Source organism: Herpailurus yagouaroundi, unplaced genomic scaffold (assembly GCF_014898765.1).
Source record: "Herpailurus yagouaroundi ecotype Mexico unplaced genomic scaffold, PumYag 162, whole genome shotgun sequence".
Taxonomy (NCBI): Eukaryota; Metazoa; Chordata; class Mammalia; order Carnivora; family Felidae; genus Herpailurus; species Herpailurus yagouaroundi.
Window position 1 is genome coordinate 6039279 of NW_024412403.1, and position 21653 is coordinate 6060931.

At 45.2% G+C, this 21653-nt stretch overlaps 1 protein-coding gene across 6 annotated transcripts in view; it reads right to left on the reverse strand.

Annotated features, from left to right (window-relative positions):
• The window catches only part of IGSF5 (immunoglobulin superfamily member 5), a 58624-nt gene that overhangs the window by 12434 nt on the left and 24537 nt on the right, over nucleotides 1-21653 (reverse strand). For 5 of the 6 annotated variants that reach the window (XR_005793144.1, XR_005793145.1, XM_040483886.1 and 2 more), the window contains 4 exons: nucleotides 12008-12148; nucleotides 8511-8535; nucleotides 4706-4806; nucleotides 3203-3276 (listed from right to left, as the gene is read on the reverse strand). Coding sequence is in view for 4 of the 6 variants with exons in the window: in XM_040483886.1 (XP_040339820.1) it covers nucleotides 3203-3276; nucleotides 4706-4806; nucleotides 8511-8535; nucleotides 12008-12148 (341 nt within the window). In the remaining 2 variants the exon portion in view is untranslated. The remainder of the gene's footprint in view (nucleotides 1-3202; nucleotides 3277-4705; nucleotides 4807-8510; nucleotides 8536-12007; nucleotides 12149-21653) is intronic. The other variant, XM_040483887.1, reaches the window with a different exon arrangement.

The window sequence follows — 21653 nt, forward strand, 5'->3', positions numbered from 1 at the left end:
CAGTATTTTTATGGTGCGTCCTCCTTTATACCTGTCTAACAAATGTCTTGGGGTGATCAGGTTGTGATTATCTGCAAAGGGAGCGCATCTACACGCACACACACTCCTTGTATCACCTTGCTCGTGACAGCATACGGCTAAGCACTGAAGACATTCTCCACATCAGTGCATAGCTTTTAATGAGCGCCCAGTAACGCTGTGCTAGACTGTGCGTAGGCCTGGGCCACCAGTTAAGATCTGAAAATGCTGAGTTAACATAACACCAGCAGGTTGAGCAGACGAGAGAGCCAGCACAAAAAGAGAACGAGGGCACGTACTCAACAGTTGCTGAGCTGCTGGCAAAACCAAGATCACCCCACTGTGAGACCTATTAATACAAAACAGGAGCTTCGGCTGGTGTTGTGCACACCATGCCTCCATGGATAGGATATGCATCTGCCCCAACGAGCTCCATGCAGAGAACACCGGGAAGAGATTTTGGGCAGGCTGACTCCCAGCTGGACATGTCTCAGCTGAAGCTACGGGCTTTTGAGGAGCCGAGGCTGGTGCAGATTTTCTGCACAACCACGTAGTCTGTAGCCCACAATCCTAAACTCCAACAAGCCAGCTTTACGGGCAGGAGTCCCACCGGGGCCCATGAGCATGGAAACACCCAACAGTGGCGCAGGTGGCTCTGTCACAGGCTGGAGTCACACTGAGGTCTCTGGAGAAGAGGCCGGGATGAAAGACAAATGAAAGAGCTCTGAGTAGCTCTCAGAAGCCTCTCCTGGGCCTTTAGGGGTCACTACAGAACGGAGAGAGCCTATGAGAAAAGAAAGTGCAGATTGCACTGTCATCTTTCAGTGAGGCCTAATGAGCTCTGACAAAGGTCTTCCTCGGGCTGCACAGCATGAACACGGACGCACGGACCTGGCAGGGCTACAGGCCTGGCCTGGGGAAGTTCTAAAAGGAACCTCTGTGCTGCAAGTCACCTTGACCTGTTTCTAGAAGCAGCGGCGTGGCCTCTCGGCAGCTCTCGAGTGGCCAGTTGACCACGTGCAGAATATGTCCTCTTTGGGCCGAGGGCCCCTAGGCTCGGCCACTTGCTCCACCATCTGCCTTCTTCCCTCCCTTCCCAAAGTGCTCATGGAAAGTGTACCCCACGGTACATCTTGCGTCCGGGTTCTCCAAATGGACAACCTGCAGACAGTGCCTGGGCCCGCACCTGCAGAGGCACCCTCTGGTTACTGATCAAAGGTGGACTCTTCAAAACAGGGTTTGCCCTGAAGTTCCCCAACTCTAAACAGAAGAATCCAGCTATTTAAATAGCCTCTCGCCAGCTTCTAATCCAGGCAAGAACAGCTCATCTTCCTTGTGTTCTGTTGGTTTCTTAAGGACCCTGATGCTCTGGGCCGAGATGCGCCTTCCCCTAGAAAACTGACAGACACTTCAAGAAACACAGGTGTGTGTGACAGTCCCCCAGGGCCCAGCACCTCCAGGCCACTGTTCTTTTTCCACCAATAGATTATTTAGCTGATTACACGTTTAAGTAGCAGAAACTTCTCAAGTTTCTCTCCCCGCGTATTTTCAAAACACTTCAAACTCAAGAAGGATCCACTCTAAGCTCTCAAACGTCATTCTCCATTCCTGTATCCAAATGCATCTAGAGTTCTCCCATGTCCTCATTTCTACTTCAGGGGGGGGATCATCTATGTGACTTCTTCTGACTCCCCTCCCCACTTATCCCAATGCCCCCCACCCAACGCCAGACGTAAGCACTTTGGCTTGTCCAGTGGAAAGACACCTGACAGTAAAAGGTAACCACAGAAATAAGGGCTGGAGTAAACGTGTTCTTGGACGACCGTGCTTGGTTCTGAGCAAAGAGAACCCCTCCATCAGCCCATGGCCCCCACTCAGGTCCAGTCTCAGAGGGTTGATAGGCTCCTTCACAGCCTGGTGATTACTCTCTTGGGTCAGCCCCCCCCCTTAGTCAAGAGATGGCCCCTGGAAAGGGAATCTGTTGTGTCTCCACAAGCCACCTCACCCAGGGCCAGATTAAATGCATCAGAAGATCTATGTGCCAAAGAGAGCAGATTAGATGGGAAGAAATTTACCTCTCCATTTTCCCGACACTCACCCTAGGGAAATAGCCTGAACTTGTACCAGGAACTCAACTATTTATCACGTAGGCCCATGTTCTTTCCTGCCACAGACACCCCCCCCCCAATATGTCTTCCCACCTGGCTACCTCTCTTTTGAGACCATTTAGGTCTCTTAATACATACATGGGCATCAATCAAACCTCACCTCCCCCCACCCACCCCCAAAGGCCCAGGAGGCACACATCACTGACAAGATGTATGGACTGAGCTGAATCCCAGCTGCCGAGAGGAATATCATGGCCTGGGGCTGCCCGGAAGCCCAAGTCAATATCTACGCAAACAAAGAACAATGGGTCTAGGAAGGCACTCCCAGCAGCAGCACCTCAGGCTGATAGAGACTCCCGGTCAGAATGCGGCCAAGACCTCGGACCCTGAGTGCTTTGGGACCCTGAGTGCTTTCGGGATCCCAATCTGCCAGTGGGCCTTTTCCAAAAGCCAAAGGGGAGAACATTCATCCATATCGGGGACACCACTGCAGAGTCACATCGAAGTGTTTCTCATTTCAAGGTGCCTTTGTGCAGGTCAATAAATGGTCAGAAAATACATATTTTGCCTAATATGACTATGCCTATGCAAAGAATTGTATTTTCTGTGCAGCCACTCTAACTCATCTGTGACAACCACCACCGACTCTGTGTCAGAAAAGTAACATACTGTGTCGTCACGGTTCCTGGGTGACTATGTTCTTTATGTGCGCTTTGGAAGGATGGAGACCATCAGAGTTTGCCTAACAACCACCAATACCTACCACCTCTGCTCCCCCACTGGAGCTCCAGACCTGTACATACACCTGCACCCTCATGTAAGAGATACCCCAAGATCTATAAGCCCCCACCTACACTTCTGATCTTCCCCCCAAAACCCACTACGAAGGCCAAGAGATACTACATGTCCTGGCCCATTCCCTCCGTGTTGACAGGTTGACCAGTGAGCAAAGGCCATGTTCTTCCATCATGAGCATAAAACAGGCATGATTTTATAATCACCTACCACCAGGCAAGGGTTGTTAAAGGGGGGGAAAAAAAAAAGAGTCTCAAAATGGGTAAAATGGTCTGAATCACCTGATAAGGTTGCCTACTGCTGTGTTGTTCCTGAACACTGGATTCAGAGGACACTGGAGCAAAAGAAACAAGTTCTGAAACAGAAGAAGGATTTTAGAGTGATAAATGACAAAACCCAAATAACACGTTCTCACAATTCTGATTTAGAAGGAAACGCATTTGTTTTTATATAGTAACCCTGGCATAAAGTAATCTTTAACCATAAACAGATTGTTTTCAGAGTTAACCCTGAGGTTACATACTTTGCAACTCCTACCTTTCTAATGAAATAAAAATATGGCAAACTCACAATCAAGCTCTTCCTTGATTCATTAGTCTCATCCAGAGACAAGGTGAATCCATAGCTGTAATGCTGACCAAGGTAAATAAACACAGGGCAAAAGAGGGGAAAAAAAGATAGGTTTGGTTTGGGCTATGATTTTGGTCAAGCTACACGATTAATTGCTCAAAACACTAAGAACTAAATATTCTCCTACAGGAAATTTTTAAGCTGTGACCCGATTATGAAAGGAAACAGTCAAGGGGTGCACGGGAGGCTCAGTCGGTTAAGTGACCAACTCTTGATTTCAGCTCAGGTCATGATCTCACGGTTCGTGAGATCGAGCCCCAAGTCAGGCTCCGTGCTGACAGTGTGGGACTCTCTCTCTCCCTGTCTCTCTGTCTGCACCTCGTGTGCACTCTCTCTCAAAATAAATAAATAAACTTAAAAAAAAAAAAAAAAGGAACCAGTCGTGCTTCATGGAATTTTTAAAAATCTTAAGTGAGCCATTTTGAATAGATATGGGAGGCGGCCATGGCAAAGTGGGAGAGATGAGACATGAGCACAGCCCCAATCTTGGTGAAAACAATTTTGGGGGGATCCTGTCAGTAAGAACTGATTAATGAAACATCTTTCCATGGAATTTGATTTTCTAGGCAACTTAGGAGGGCCAGGTCTCCCCCTCCAACCCATTTGTACTCCCTTCCCCTCTCATCTGCCTTCTGGAAGATCCCTGCCACTAACCAGTGCCCGAGCCTTCCAAGATGCCCTCACTAGGACTGTGTCCTGTAAAGGTAAGAATTCAGGTGCCACAAAGACTTTTCAAAGTTGGGTTTTGTTCTCAACATTCTCCCACTCCCTCTAAAGCTCAATAGGAATGGATTTCTTGCTGAGTCTCACCTTTATTTGAAGTTTTGGGGAAGTGACCCTCAATGTCTTAAAATGCCTCCTCACATACTTTCCTAAAGGTAGAAGGCTATATCCAAAGAGAACATGAAAACCGAAAGTTTATTTTAAAGTCCTTGAACTGTCATCCCACTTTGCTTTAAACTTTGGACAAATAGGTAGACTGTTTACCTACTAGAATATTACTAGTTCTGAAATTTCTCCTTCTTCTGAAAATTACTCAAAGAACAATGCCCAGGAATGGCTAAGTCCTCTGGCTTGCACAGCTGGTGCTGAGCTGAACAGCCCCTCCTCCACACGCCCCTTCGGGTATTCCCACGGCCCCACCGACCACTCACTTGCCGTCCGTGGCTCATCTGAATGGTAGCCCAGGTTTTCACTGCCACTTTCTAAGTTTGTCTCAAAAGTTTCTTTGTTTGTCTTCACACTTGCAGATTTCCTGAAATCAGACCATTTTTAAAAGCCAAATGTTAATCAGTAGTGGATGTTTGGTTCACACTGCTCCACCCAGGGCATCCTCGCACACTGAACTTACCACCGCATCAGGACAGACGCTCATCGCCACCAGCACAGCTATGCAAGTGGTCTGCCGGCTCACACTCCCACTGAGGTGGGGAGAGATGGAACCTTATCACGAGAGCCCCGTGGGCACCATTCCCCAGTCGATAGTCCACCCCCAGAAACCAGTGACCCAATTAAGCAGAGTTGGCCAACGACAACCCACTGAGCCACCCAGGCGCCCCTTTATAAAGTTTTATCAGAACAGAGCCACACCTGTCCACTTTCATGTTATTTATGGCTGCCTGCATGTTACAACAACAGAACTGAGTAATTGTGACAGACAGTGTGGCCCACAACACCAAAAATATTTACTATCTGGCCCTTTAAAGAAAAGGTATGCCAATCTCCAAAATAAAGTAAAAATTGGTGCAGCTGCCCAGGGGAGGAAAGCTTGGCAATGGATATCCAAAGACTTAAAAATATTCATGCTCGACCATTAAGAATGTATTATAGGTAAATGGCCAAAGATATGGGCAAAGATTTACTTAAAAGAATGTTCACTCATGAACGCTTTATGACAGCAAAAGCTGCCAACAGTCCACACGTCCCACCCTAGGGGACTGTAAAATAAATGACAATCCATCTCTAAAATGAAATTCCATGCCACCTATAAAAGTTATTACTGATGAGAACACTCACGCACCGCATGTAAAAGTATAAACAGGTGCACCTACTTCAGAAAACTGGATGATGACAGAATTGTCTACCCTGCCTACCCTGCAGCCCAGCGTTCACCAGCAGACACATACCCAACTGAATACAAAACAGGAATGAGGACTTATGAACATGTCACCAAAGATACATGCTAAATTGCTTAGTGCCACAGTATTTATAATGACCCCAACCTGAAAACTATCCAAATGCCCATTTAAAGGGAAAAGGAGAATATAAATGGCATATATACCCAGTGTGTGGTACCGTAACATAATCAACCATCCACATCTTCTCTGAACAACACGGACCAATCTCACAGGGTGAAAACCAAAATCAGTGAGTGCACATGACATGATTCCATTTACACAAAGTTCATATGAATCTGATCTCTGGGGATGTGGGGATGGAGGTCAGAAGACGTAACATTTGAGGAAGAGGCAGCGATGTGGGGGGGCAGGGAGGTTGGGGCGCTAGAGGTGTTCTAGTTCTGCATGGCCCCACTCAAGGCCCATATGCCTTATGAAAGGTAATCAAGCGATGCACCCGTGAGTTGTGAACTTTTCTGTACTCACACTTCAGTAAGATATATTAAGCAATTGAAGCAAAAATGTGGCCGGCAAGTATTTGTCAACGGAAATAATCTTCAGAAGAGTTTCAAGAGAGAAGAGCAAGTTATGAAGTAAGGTTTATTATGGTCCAAATTTTACAAAATGCATGTGTGTGTGTATCGACGTGAACGCATCGATGCGTGCATATACATCAAAGTGAGCATATACATACTCAGGTGACAAAACCTACTTCTGAACAATAGAATTAGGGGTGATTTCAAAATCATTTCTTAAAATGATATGTTTGGGGGCACCTGGGTGGCTCGGTCGGTTGAGCGGCTGACTTCAGCTCAGGTCATGATCTCGCAATCCGTGAGCTTGAGCCCCACGTCGGGCTCTGTGCTGACCGCTCAGAGCCTGAAGCCTATTTCAGATTCTGTCTCTCCCTGTCTCTGACCCTCCCCTGCTCATGCTCTGTCTCTCTCTGTCTCAAAAATAAACGTTAAAAAAAAATCTTTTTTAATAAATAAATAAATAAACAAACAAACAAAACGATACGTTTGGGGCACTTGGGCTGAGCGTTGCTCAAGTCGGTTGGGCGTCCAGCTTCAGCTCAGGTCATGATCTCTCGGTTCGTGAGTTCGAGTCCCACATCGGGCTTGCTGCCGTCAAGCCTGTTAGCGCACAGCCCGTTCCAGAACCTCTGTCTCCCTCTCTCTGCCCCTCTCCCACTTGCACTCTCCCAAAAATAAATAAATATATTTTCTTAAACTGTATTTTTAATTTTTTCTATAATAAACATGCATTGATTCTAGAGAAAGAAGTATGTTATTTTACTGCAGAAGACATCTGAAAGCAGCTAGGATATGGGGGTCCCAGTGAGTCTCCCCGTCTTTGCTCCCCAGACCTAATGCACTCAGATCTAAGTGCGAGAGCTGCACAGGGGCAAGGTCCAGGCCCTGAGCAGGACGGCCTCGCTCACATCCTGACCGTCCACTCTCCAGATGGGAGACCCGGGGCACACTACTTAACCTCTCTGTACCCCTCAGTTCCCTCCTCTACAAAATGAAGAAACGGCCCATAAAATCATCATGAGCATCCGGCGAGAAAACGGGCTCCACTGCGTGTAGAACAGCACCTGGCACATGTGTTCGGCACTTGGCATAAACCAGCTGTTGTCATCACTACTGCCATATTGTTGCTGCTGCTGTCAGTAGTTCTTATTCTCTACCCGTGCCCCCGAATCGCTGCTGACCAGTGTCCTATGTTTTGAAATCAGCTAATATCCCAGAGAACACAAGTGAAAGATGTTACGAAGTCAATAACGGCCCACGGAAGAATCCAGGCTGCCATCAGGCTGAGAAATACCAGAATAATTATTAGAGTGAGTCTGCCTTCCTCTCCTCTTGCCCTAAGTCAGCCCCCAAAGGAGGTGTCATTTCAGATTGCTGCTTTGTGGTGTCCTGAGGGAGACCGCAGCTGCCTCTCCCAATACCGCATTATCGCCGGGGAGTGACCGGGGTCAAAGGGAAAACAGCTAGTGTCTGTTACACAATGATTACACACATCTTCATTCACCGTGTGTAGCCTAAAGGTATTTTTAAACCACAGCCTATCAAAAATGAAAATTATATAATAAAATAGTGAAAATTAGACACGGTTTGGCTGTAACACCCCCACCAAAATCACCGCTGTTTAAAAATCCCTCCCCTTAGCACATTTATACTTGGTATAAATATTGCAGACATTTAAACTAGTTATTGTATTACTGTAGGTCCTTGACACGGCTACCTTCAAAGTGCTTGCGGCTACTTCTGGACGGCCATGGGAATGTCAGTAATTTTTCTATCCCCTCCCCTATCAGTGGTACAAGCAGTAAACGCTACCTAATTTGTCTGTCTGGTCAGTTTCATGTGCCTGAAGCCATCCAGCTAGCCCCACTGTTCTCCACCGCCCCAGAAACTGCAGCAGGATTTCTGCATGGTTCTTTAATATCCTTGAAATGTTCCTTGAGTCCCTTGCATTGACTAAAAACAGGAGGGCCAACAGTCACGGTGCAGGCGCCTAGTGTCCTCTTGTGGAAAGAGTTGTAAATGCCAGACACCAGGTAGAAAATCTCCTTTTTCCTAAGTGAGCCAGGGCAAGTCAAACTTAGGCAGTAACCAGCCCCTATTTTATTCTATGATTAATTTTGCCATATGAGTTTGTGTTTGGCTTATGTGTTTTTCAGAGTCGTTCACTTTCAGTACTTAATTTTGAGTAACATAATCCTGAAACACCACAGTTGGGTGTGTGTTAGTGGTGGCAGAGTTGGTGTTGTTTGGTTGTTTTTCATTTGTTTGTCTTTGTTTTCAGGAAAGTGATGTGATTTCAAACTTACCTTATTTCACTTTTATAACTAGATTCTGGGGGGAAAAAAGGAACAAAATCACATATTACAAAATCACAAAATAAAATATCATCAGTTTTTATAGACCCCCCCCCCCCCGCCGATTAAATACATTGCTGAGTATCTGTGACCCATTAGGTATTATTAAGTTCCCCCACAGCGAATTATCAAATGACTTTCAAGCATAAAGGAAGTAGAATTCACTATTAACTATCATAAACATAAATAATTCCTAGGTACCTGTAGTATAGTAGGTACTAATAAGTATTTAGTGAATATTGAATTTGACTAGCAAGACTACAAAGACTCCGTTCACCAGGGAGAGGCATTTTGCATTCCCAGTCCCTAGTGTCATTCATTCAGTACTTACTGTGTGCCAGCACTTATCTCATTTAATCATTACAACCCAAGAGATAGGTATTAGTGTCATCATATTATTAACAAACTAGACACTATCATGTTGTATTATCATACTTTAACAAATAAGGAATTACATTGCTTAAGCACTGCATTTACTTAATTCTAGAATTCATTTTCAATCAACATGTACCAATGGTATCGATTCATAGAGGTGGGTCCCCTTCCCCCCCCCCCCCCGCCGCCCTGAGCTGTCATTAAATTGCTGATGTTTTTAATCAAAGGATTCTTGGACTGGAGGGGACATAGAACTTGAAAGTAGAGAGAAACAGAGTCACGCTCCAGTCTCCAATCATCTGTCTCAAAAGCCAGTGTTCTTTGCAACTCTGCTGTCCTGTCTAGGCCTTCTATTCATCAAGCTTTACAGGGGCACCTGGGTAGCTCAGTCGGTTACACGTCCAACTTCGGCTCAGGTCATGATCTCGAGGTTTGTAAGTTCAGGCCCTGCATCAGGCTGTGTGCTAACAACTCAAAGCGTAAAGCCTGATTTGGATTCTGTGTCTCCCTCTCTCTTTCTACCCCTTCCCCACTCACACTCTTGTCTCTCTCTCCCAAAAATAAATAAACATTTATAAAAAAATGTTAAAAAAAAGCTTTACTGAGATCTAAAATATATTCATTTTCCTTATTTTTAGAGAATATTCCCACTTACTTCCAGTCGTAATATCATCTGCCAATTCACACCCCAAATTGGACTTCAGAAGCAATCTTATTTGAATTGAAAGAGAGACACAGAATGTCACTATTGTTTCCTTAAGGAATGGGCTGCAGGAGATGGGCTCTTGGCTTCTTTGCTCTATTAGCAGAAACAATCCCAAGGCCTTCAGGCCACACTTAGTGGGGTCCTCAGCTCTCTTCAGTCGGTCTCCAGTTAACCAGTCAGACCACTGAGAATTCTCCAGGCATCAGCAAAGCAAAGTGCCAGAAAATACTTCTGAAAACAACTTGATGCTTGCCATTTTTAAGGATGGAAATAATTGTCATGGGGGAAACCCAGGCCTTCACTGCATCCTTTCCATTTATGTCAAGGTGAAATGTAGTGTCCATTGTGAGTCCCACCCAATGGGGGTGGGCTTTGTAAGGTCGCCACAGGCCCTGCTCACAACACTTACCTGGACCTGTTAAGACGCAGGGGAATAAACACAGCTCACTCTTACATGAGCTTTTCATCTCAAAGTTAAGTAAAGGATAAAATCTAAAGTGGAGGGGCAGCTGGGTGGCTCAGTCGGTTTAGTGTCCAACTTCAGCCCAGGTCATGATCTCACGGTTTGCGGGTTCAAGCCCCACATTGTGCTGTCAGCACACTGTCTCTCTCAAAAAATAAAACACAGTAAAAAAAATTTTTTTTAATCTAAAATGGAAACAGTTTCATGTAGCAATTTATTTTGTCCTCATGACCGATCTATAGGATGGCACTTATCCCCATCTTGTAAATGAGAATGCTAAAAATCAGACAGTCCCCCCGGTGCACATCTTACCTGGGCCACCAACCATCACAACCTTCCTACTAGGCTATTATGGAACAGGCAAAAAACAGCTTAGGAGAAGCAGGAATCCAAATAAACAGAATGCTCCTTCAACGACACCACAGTAGCTAATGTGGAAAATAGTAATCTGAAGGCACTGCACAATCCTAGTCACGTCTACATTAAAATTTAAGTTATCTAATCGTTTTCATCTAAAATCCAGTGTATTTTACTTGAGTAATCCATCTGTGGCATATAGGGTAACTCCCAAGTTAAAGCAAATTGCCATCAAATCTGGGCCAACAGAGGCTTACTACTTTTCATGTTCTGTTTCCTAGGGAATAAAGTTGTATCACAGAATTAATTCCCAATCCCAAACCAAATCCATGCAGGGGCTGAGGCTAGGCAATTAGCTTAGATATGGCTTAACTATGCACTTTGCATAGACTAAGAGAGATAGTCCATGTAAGATAATTAACACAGTGCCTGGGTCACCCACAAAAAAGGGCTCATCAAATGGCAATTATTACTAATGACATTTTAAATGCAATTAAACTGAGGGGCGCCTGGGTGGCGCAGTCGGTTAAGCGTCCGACTTCAGCCAGGTCACGATCTCGCGGTCTGTGAGTTCGAGCCCCGCGTCGGGCTCTGGGCTGATAGCCCAGAGCCTGGAGCCTGTTTCCGATTCTGTGTCTCCCTCTCTCTCTGCCCCTCCCCCGTTCATGCTATGTCTCTCTCTATCCCAAAAAAAATAAATAAACGTTGGAAAAAAAAAAAAAAATTTATAAATGCAATTAAACTGACACATAGCCTAATATCAGAAGTCTGATTGTAAGAAAAATAATTTAAGTGTAGACAATATTCAAATAGGTGTAGGTGAGGTTTTCCGAGACAAAGAAAGGTAAGGCTGGATACACACATTTAGCACTTGGAAAGTCCCGAGCCTTCTACATGACAAAGATCCTTTGGTTTCTGAAGTCACGAATGGCTGAACCTCACGACAAGCCCCCCCCCCAATGTTGGTGAGCCCACCCCATTGTGAAGCCTGACCCCCAAACGAGGCCACTGCTTTCATATATCTTGGAGTCCTCGAAAGAATTCATTCAGAAGAAATGCGTGATTATTAAGTTTATTTGTACTATTTTTATTGGCAGACCTTCTTTTTCTTCCTACCACTGTATCAACATTCACCTCCAAATGCAATTTGGAATTACACAAAATAGGAAATAATCTTTTCACGTGCTCAGATAGGTAGATTCTATTCTAGATAAAAGCACAGCATCTAAGTGGCAGATTACAATGTCCTTCTACCCTCGCAAATAAGCACAGAACTCAAATAGTCAGTGTCTTTGCTGAGAAAGGTACTATCTCTTCACCCTCTCAAAAGTGTGCAGATCTCAGTCTTTCTGGGAGTGGTTACAGCAAGCCCCAAAGGAATGTATTCCTTCTTCATAAAATCCTTTCCTTCTCTGAAGCCTGCTTCCAAATAAAGTGCGCTCCAAAGGCCAATGCATCTTACAAAAGAGTTAAGGAGCTAATGACCGACAAGTGTTTGTACCAAACGTTCAAATATATACACAAATCTATATAAACAAAAAAAATTACCTTTTCTCTCTCTCCCGGAGACACAACAGCAGCAGATTATTATAATCAGAACAATGATCAGGATCAAAAGCAATGAAAATGATACTGCAAGCAGAATTATGGCCCAGGTAGGCAATGATGTACCTGCTTTATCAATACTGCCTATAAAGTTGAGAGGAGAAAAAAAAATTTATTTAGTGATGCTTCCTACCGTCTAGGGTTCGTAATCACTATTTCTGCCGCCCTGTAAGTTAGATTCTGTTTTCCGATAATATTATAACCATTTGGCCACTACAGCTGGGGGTCATAGGTCAACTTCTCTTCAGTGTGCTCAGATATTCAATACTCTACAGGATCTTCCATTACAATACTTACTGCTGCCAATAAGCACCTGCTGAGTAACACGGTCCCAGTATTTGTCAGTTAGCGCCTCTATTGTTCTTAGAGGTAGAGTAGGCAACACAGGAAGACCGCTCCCAAGTGGGAGGAGTGATTGCCTCACCCCAACATCCTTTATTTCGCCAAGGAATACTTACTAGGCAGCTACGACCAGACAAGACTGCAAGACCAGCATTTGGTTCTCCCTTCCACGTTCCCACCCATCAAGGGTCCAGAGCCCAGAGGAAACGAGGCCAAACTGAAGAAGAGTCACGTCTAAGGGACTGTACTGCAAGGGCCTTCCGCCCCAGCCCGCCCACACCCCGCCCACAGACTTCATTCCTCATCTGCTCATTGTTGTTTTCCATGGCTCTTTGGGAGGCACCGCCCTTAATGTCTGCTTTGCCCTCTTGTTGCATCCAGTAGTCACGGATTTGGCAAAGGGAACAGACAGGCAAGGTAGTGCCTGCAGAGAGTGAAAGGGAACAGGAGAGAAGGGAAGAGAAAAGAAAAAGCCACTTTGATGTAGTACAGCGCTGTCTTAGCCAGAACTATCCGACATGCTTTGCACAGTTATCTAAATTCAAATTAAATTAACCAGAATTATATACAATTAAATACTCAGCACCTCAGTCACACTAGCCACATTTCAAGTGCTCAGTTTCCACAGGTGCAGAACATGGTCCTCACCACAGGAAGTCCCATTGGACAGCACCGTGCAGCGTGGGTTAGAAGAACCATACCCACGTTCCGAAGAGAGCCCTTATCCAGCCGGCATTGCACTTGCCCCCCAAACCACATTGAGGTCAACCCGCATTTAAGTTGATCCGTTCCAATGTGAATTGCTCTTCAGTAAAGTCTGTCACTCAACCCTGAGTGCTTGGTTGGATTCTCATTGTAAATGAATGCTATTGTATTGAATGCAAGTCATCAGAAAAATATTAAAATGATAGACTTCCTATGAAGGAAGAGAGGGTTTGTTTTTAAATGAAGAGACTAAGGGCACCTGGGTGGCTCAGTTGGTTGAGTGTCCAACTTCAGCTCAGGTCATGGTCTCATGGTCCATGAATTTGAGCCCCTTGTCAGGCTCTGTGCTGACAACTCAGAGCCTGGAGCCTGATTCGGATTCTGTGTCTTCCTCTGTCTCTGCCCCTCTGCCACTCATGTTCTGTCTCTCTCAAAAACTAAATAAACATTTAAAAAAAAATTTTAAATCAACAGACTTTCTAGCACTTTGGAACCAGAGGTTATAGTGGGAAAACAGTTCTTGAGTGTTCTTAGAGTTTTCCATGAAAATTGACCTTGAAATCATAATTTGCTAATCCTGTGTCAAAGTTAAATGCTCAGACAACCTTACAGGAATGGTTAGAGATGATCACTAATGCCCTAGTTTCTACAATCATCAACCACCTGGATTCTGACTCATGGACAAGAAAGGGTTCCACTGCAAAATAATACATGGACTGATCTCGAAGCACATGCTAAAATTCAGAGAACTCTGTGCTTTGAAGAATTACATAATATAAAAAGGTACTTGTTTTCTGCTCTCTGTGCAAAGCCTCTCCGCATTACCTGTGATGGTTTTTTAAATTTCCTTTTTTTATACATCTCCCATTCATTGCCACCATAAATGTTTGTGAAATTGGCAGCTTTCACCTTCAGTTCTTCTTACACATTTGCTACTATCTAATCTAAACTTAGTCTCCTCAAGGTCGAGGACTATGTCTTATTTTTCTTATACCCCAAGCACCTGGTACATATTGGGCACATTGGATGGATGGATGGATAGAAGGATGAATGGAAGGATGGAGGGAAGGGAGGGAGGGAGGGAGGGAGGGAGGGAGGGAGGAAGGAAGGAAGGAAGGAAGGAAGGGTGGAAGGAAGGGTGGATGGAAGGATGGATGGAAGGATGGATGATGTATCTCCACATGACCCATCATTTTTCTGAGATGAATTGAGACAGATAGGGATAGAAAAGAATTCCCCAGAAAAGGCAGAGTTGGTAGGGGCAGAATTCTACCCTTCTCATACCACCCCTCCTCAGCCCCAGAATTGGAGCTTTAAAACAATCCAGTGTCTTCCCATCCAGAGAGTAATACAGATTGTCCACCTGCTGCACCGAGAGCAAAATCCCAAGCATCACCTGGAATGCTCGTTGCACATCAAATGCAGAGCCTGCCTCCAGTGGTGCCAAGTCAGGGGGTCTGCAATGGCACCCCAGGTGATTCTGATACAGGTGGTTGGTGACCTACACTTTGAAAATACCAAAATGCAAACACTTCCCAAGCAACCTGCCACACAACAGGATGCTCCAGCTTATGGATGTGATAAAAATAAAAATAATAACAATAATAAGTCCAAAACCACATTTATGATAATCACAATCTGGAGTTTAAACTCAGAGCACCATGAGGAAACTTTGCAACTGACAAAGAGCTTTGGGCTTCATGTCAGTGCATCCAGCGAAATCTCATGGCCACTGTTTACTTGTGTTCTACTGGCACTGGCTCACTCGTCCACAGTTCCTGCTCCCTACCCCCCAGGCTGGTCAGAGACTCGGGATGCATGTCAAAATGCTGAGAACACTGTAGGGTACAACACACACGTTCGAGATTGCTGACATCATTCTAAATCAGTATGATGAACTGTTTACAAATTGAAGTTTTCAAATATTAGCTTTCTTAAGGGAGCCAGCTGGGGTTAAACATTAAGATCTGGCTCAATATTCAAGAGATTGGGGGGGTGGGGCACCTGGATGGCTCAGTCAGTTAAGCACTCGACTCTTGATCTCAACTCAGGTCTTGATCTCAGGGTCGTTAGTTCAAGCCCTGCGTTCAAGCTCCATGTCTGGCCCGGAGCCTATTTGAAACGTTCAAGAGATAGGCTTGAAATTCACACTGGTGAAGTCAACACACATTTGCTGACTTGCCCCAAACATTCCCTATCAGGGCATTTTCCTCCCCTACTGGAGAAAATGACCGGTCTGCCAAGCTTCTGTCGACCAAGTCTTGACCGTGACAACCTTTCCTCTCTGATCTACCACAGAAATAGCCGCCTATCCCTCAGGAAGGACTTATTGAAAGTAAGGGAAGGGCTACCCTGCTGGGTACTGTGATCTCACTCACTCTCTTATCTCTTAATTTAACCACCGCGCTCAGCAAAGTGTTGCCTGCACTCACCTAAAAGCCCCAAACTCTCACCAAAACAGCGACTGGTATCAGGAGGCACACGGCTGGTTCTTTTGCTTCTTATATGCTGTGACCACCCTCCACTGGGGGTCAAATCTCCCCTGGAGTTTCACACCGAGGGAAGACTTTCGCTCTCCCTCTAGTCCAGTGGGGCCCCCCAGACAGCATGGTGTATGTGCCACCAAGGGGGGGTAATTTGGTACTGGAGCTACACAGAAGAACTTTTCCTATTTGAATAACAATTTTTAATTTATCATATATGACATGCATATGAATGCACACAGGCATATATATCATAAACGTCTTAGTGTGACGCTTTTTAAATGGTACATTTACAGTGGATTGGAAGAAAAATAAATAATGGTCATCTACTGATGGAAAGCATGAGAGCAGGCAGAAAGCACAGAATCTTGGTATGACCTTGTCCATAATCCTCCATTGTACAGATAAGACACGTGGAACAAAGACACTCAGTGAATGCTGGACAAGAGAAAACCAGAACAGGCTCAGTTCTGTTTCTCAGAACAGGAGAAAACCCGGTGCTGTGACTCTTGTCTATTTGTGTTGTGTGTCCAATTTGGAAGAATCCTTCTGGGAAGCTGCAGCCCAGGTCTTACGGGAAATGGGGAGTCCAGGTAGGTGCTGGACCCTGACGTATGTCCTAGCAAAGGATGTGGATGTAATTGGTTCAAGGTGAACGACAGAGTTGCTGGAAAGGATGCACATGTGCACCTCGTGACCAAGGAAGACCATGTCCAAGTTGAGCACTGCCTGCCTTCGGCCCTACGTTCCCTCACACAACTGTGCATGTCACGGCCACAATCCTGAATTTCCTGTGCACCTTTAATCTCAGCTTCAAGGCTGTCCTTTACCCATCTGCGCAGAAAAGGAAGACAGTTCTTCCCAGATGCTCTCACAGAAATGCTCTGGGTTTTAAAAGGGCCTATAGAATTTCTCGAAACCAATTGGATCGATACAAAATGTCACCAGCGGCATGTGAAAAGGTGCTCCTCTGCTGACTGGAAGGGACACAGGAGATCTCTGAATCAATGAGACAAGTGATAAAAGCTGCCCTCCTCTCCTGCCCTTGGGCTCTGCAGCAGGGACTGTCCTGAGCACTTTAGACGTTTTAACCTGCTTACTTCTGACACCAATAACAATTGTGTGAGGTAGATATTATTATCATCTCTGTTTTACAGATGAGAAAATTGAGGCACAGAGAGGTTAAGTAACTCGCCTGAAGTCACACAGCAGGCAAGCTGGGAATCTGAGCCCAGGCTCTCTGGTGTCCACGTCTGTGTGGATAACAGCACTAATGAAGCTGGCTCAGGAGGCAAGGCCTTCAAGATTTCCCTGTGCAGGAGCCCCCAGTTCTGACTGCCCAGTGAACTGGGGCTTTCTTAAAAATGTCCATTTCCAGGCCCCGCACAAACCAATTACGTCAGAACCTTTGGGATGGGCCCTGAGCGTTCACCATGTGCATCAAAGCTCCTGGAGGCTAACAGGCAGCCGGGAAAGAGAACTTCTGCTCTATGCTTCTGCTTCTCATTTAACAGGCAAGAAGACTAAGCTCCGAAGTGAGTGACTTGCTCAGAATCACATAGCGGGAGCCAGAGCTGTGACCCAGGACTGCCACTCCCGGCCGTCGAAATCACCACTCCCCACAAAACTCAGATTATAACCAGAAATCACTACAGTCTACTGGGTGCTCCCCTGTCCCAACAATGTTGCTTTGTTGGAACGCTTCACTGGCCTGCACACCAGGCAAGAAAACAGAGGAAACCAGGCAGCTGGGCGCACAGAGGGCTGAGAGCGCTTATCTGAAGGGGGGTTGTGAGAGGAGCTCTCACTTTCGGCCGTCCGTGTGTCTGCAATGCGGTGTTGCTTCTGGAATCAAGAAAAGCGATCTTTAAAAAAAAAAAAAAAATTAGCAGTATCCTTTTCAGGATGCTTCTCTTTCAGGAGTCAGTGAGTGTTTTATTTGGCTTGAACTAATTACAGGCTTCCTAAACGGCCATTGTCATTCTTGCCACGACTTACAGGGACTATTCCAGAAGTGAAGACTTCTTGCACTTTTAGGAGGAAATGGGTGGCAGGACTGATGCTTATCAATTCCTGAAGAAGCCTGCACAGCCCAGGCTTGCTGCTTCTGGGCTCTCCGACCGCTGGCTGTGTTTCTGGAAGCCTCCCACGCACCAGCAGCCCGCGCTGTAATGAGGTCTTCAGCTACTAAAACTTGCATAAAATATACAACACGCAGCCAGCCGCCAGCTGCTCTGGATCTTGATGAATAATTTAGAAACAAATTACCCTTTTCCAAATGAGTCCCATAAAGTAAGACTCATTGCAAGGCGCCCACTGGGCTTCCCTTTGAGGCTGCGGGGACCCCAGCTGCCGTAACTAAGGCCTAACTCCCCCAGTCCCAGTTTACGAGGCCCTCAAGCTGAATTAAACCTGATCAACGGAAATTAAGTGCTCCTTACCCTTCCCTACAAAAGAAAAGCTTTGCAGGCAAGCGAATCTCTAAAATCCATTTCTCTGGGGCATGATCAATCAGACCAGAGCTCTGTTGCAGTGTTACCTTGTTAAGATGTGCAGTTTCAACAGTCGATTTCATTGCATTTGGGGCTAATGGAACTTTTTTTTTTAATCCTCCCTTTAAAAGCCTGGACCATACTTTATCATATTTAAACAGCTTCAAAGCAAACTGGACTGGCTCCTTGGAGAAATGGCTGATTCCAGGCAGAAGAGGTGAAATGCATAGGGACTTCAGAACATCATCTTACTAGGCTGACTGCTCAAAAACTAAGGGCCATGTCAAAAAGGACACTGGGCCAGCTGGAAGGGATTCCCACTAGCCAAATATAGAGCAACCTGAACATCAAAATGAATAATGACAGGAGCAGATAATAGTGTATTGGATAGGGGCGCCTGGGTGGCGCAGTCGGTTAAGCGTCCGACTTCAGCCAGGTCACGATCTCGTGGTCCGTGAGTTCGAGCCCCGCGTCGGGCTCTGGGCTGGTGGCTCGGAGCCTGGAGCCTGTTTCCGATTCTGTGTCTCCCTCTCTCTCTGCCCCTCCCCCGTTCATGCTCTGTCTCTCTCTGTCCCAAAAATAAATAAACGTTGAAAAAAAAATTAAAAAAAAAAAAATAGTGTATTGGATAAAAAGGAGTCCATACTAAAACTGTTAAAAAAAAAAAAAAGAAAGAAAAGGAAAAGGAAAAAAAGGCAAAAGAAGCCTCTTCTTTACAGCAGACCACCAACTAACAAATATAGAAAAATTATGGAGCCAGAAAATCATTCTTTTACAACCACCATAGAAGCAACAGATTTAGGCAATGACTTATTGAGGAACACAAAAGCTATGAGGTGAAAGACTGCCAGGAAATGAGACATTCATACAGTATACGCTGATTATGTATTAATTATAAAGGAGAAAGGTATTATTACAACAGAGAAATCATTAACCAAATGACCAAATTCATTACCAATGACAGAGAAAATTGGCATCATGTGCCCACATGACAATACCCATGGCTTGCCAAGGATATTTAGCCCCAAATCAAAATAGGTTTATATCAGGAAAGACAGAAAAGGTGAGGGAGCCATTCAAGAGTAAGGGAAGGACACAATACACCTGACAGCCAAAGGCAATGCATGGTCTTTGACTGGATACTGGTTTGGAGAAGAAAATCACTATAAAGGATACTTGGGGAAATGCGAACATGGGCTGTATATTACATAATAGTATTGTGTCAGCATTATATTTCGTGATTGCTGACGACATCATGCGTGGTTAAGTAGAATGCCTTTGTTCTTATGATACACATGCCAAGGTATTTAGGTATTTATTCAACAGAAGCTCTCAAATGGCTCAGCCAAAGAAAAAGCCGAGAGAGGGGCAAACAGGACAAAATGTTAACATTTGTTGTACCTAGGCGAAGGCACACAGGTATTCATTGTACTGGTCTTGCAATTTTTCTAAAGGTTTTAGTTGTTCAAAATAATAAACTGGAGACAGAAAAGCAAGCTGGGTTTGAATTCTCGTTTCATCTTCTTACGTCGTCTTAGCACAGAATAAGCCAAATTCCCTTGAATTTAATAAGCTGAAATAAATTAATCTTGACTTAAAACAGATTTCGGTGTCCTTTGCCCTCAAAAGCATTGATAGTCACCAGATCCAGGTCAGAGATCTGCCAGCCCTGGATCTCCTTTCCCATTGGCAACAACCAGCTGGCACTGATAGAGCTGTTCCATGTGGATGGAGCATGATGTCTGGTTCCCAATGGGCCCTTCCACTCCATCTTCTACCTGACACATGTATTCACTTATGCTTTCGTTTCTGTTGTCTGCCTGGTCTCTGGGAGCATCTGAATCAGAGACAAGAGGCAAAGTTTTAGCAATGGTGGGACAAGCTTGTGCTCACTGCACCAAGACCAATCCCCACAGTGCAAAGCACAGAACTGTTGGTACTGACCACAGGTTAGTCTCTGACTGGCTTTTTATAGGTTCACGGAGACATCATCTGTGATGACGGGCTGACTTGTGTCCCCCTAAAATTCATGTGTTAAAGTACTAACCCCCAGCATTCCCAGAATGTAACCTTATTTGAAAACAGAGTATTGCAGATGCAATTTAGTTAAGATGAGGTTATACTTGATAGGATGGGTCCCATAATCCAATATGAGTGGTGTCCTTATAAAAAAGGGAAATTTAGGGGCACCTGGGTGGCTCAGTTGGTTGAGCATCCAGCTTTTGGTTTTGGCTCAGGTCATGATCTCATAGTTCATGGGTTCAAGCTCTGCATCAGAATCTGTGCTGACGGTGTGGAGCCTGCAAGGAATTCTCTCTCTCTCTCTTTCTCCCCCTGCCCCCGCCCCTTCCCCACCTCTCTCTCTCCCTGTCTCACTCTCTTTCTCAAAATAAATTTTTAAAAAATTTTAAAGGGGAAATTTGGACACAGACAAGCACACAGAGAGAGCATCCTGTGAAGATGACAACACAAGTCAGGTTGCTACTTCTACAAGCCAAGAAACACCAAAGACCACCAGCAAATACCAGAAGCTAAGAGAGAGGCCTAGAGATCATTCCCTTATGGTTCCTGGAAAGAACCAGGCCTACCAACACCTTAATCTCAGACATTCAGCCTCCAGAGCTGTGACATAACATATTTCTCTGGTATAAGCCACCCACTTCGTGGAACACTGTTATGGAAGCCATAGGACACTCTCCCATCCCCCCACGTGGCTGCCCACATGCCCACACAAGTGAAACGCAGAGCTGACAGGTGAGCAGATTCTGGAGACAGACCAGCAGGGCCATCTCTGCCATTTACTAGTTCTGCGGACACGGGCAAATTCCAAACCATACTATTTCCCTGTCACCTCGCCTCTGCAACAGAAGTAATAACAGGGTCCACTCATAGACCTGCTGTGCATGTTAATTCAGTTAACATCTGAGAAGCACTTAAAACAGAGCCTTTCCTTGGCAAATGCTGTGTTTCTTCTTCTTCTTCCTCCTCTTCCTCCTCTTGCTCCTCCTCTTCCTCCACTTGCTCCTCTTCCTCTTCTCCTTCTCCTTCTCCTTCTCCTTCTTCCTCTTCTTCATCATCAATCTTTCTCTGGCTATAACTTTGTTCTGAACTTTGGAAGATCTCAAGTAAAGGTGTTTTTGTAGTGGGAAACTCTTTGGACCAAGAGAGAACCCCTACCTGGCTTCTAGGTCCTGCTCTGCCCCAGCCAGAGCACAGCACCTCTCTAGGCCTCCCTTTCAGTCCTCTTTTGCAAAATGAAAGACTGAAAGTTGATCTCCAGTCCTGGCCCCACGTTTTCTTCTGGTTCCAGGCTGACAGAGTTCAAGCAGGCTCTGCAGCCCTGTAGGCTGTGTGGTTAGAGTTTTTGGTATGCCAAGGACCCTACAGTAGGTTCTCTTGGGAATCTAAACTCTAAATTTATGTCATTTAGTTGAGTTTTTAGTTATATTTTTTAAAATATAAGACGTGGTGCCTTCAAATACACTGTGGATTTGTTGGGAGAAAAGAAAGAAAGGAAAGGAAAGGAAAGGAAAGGAAAGGAAAGGAAAGGAAAGGAAAGGAAAGGAA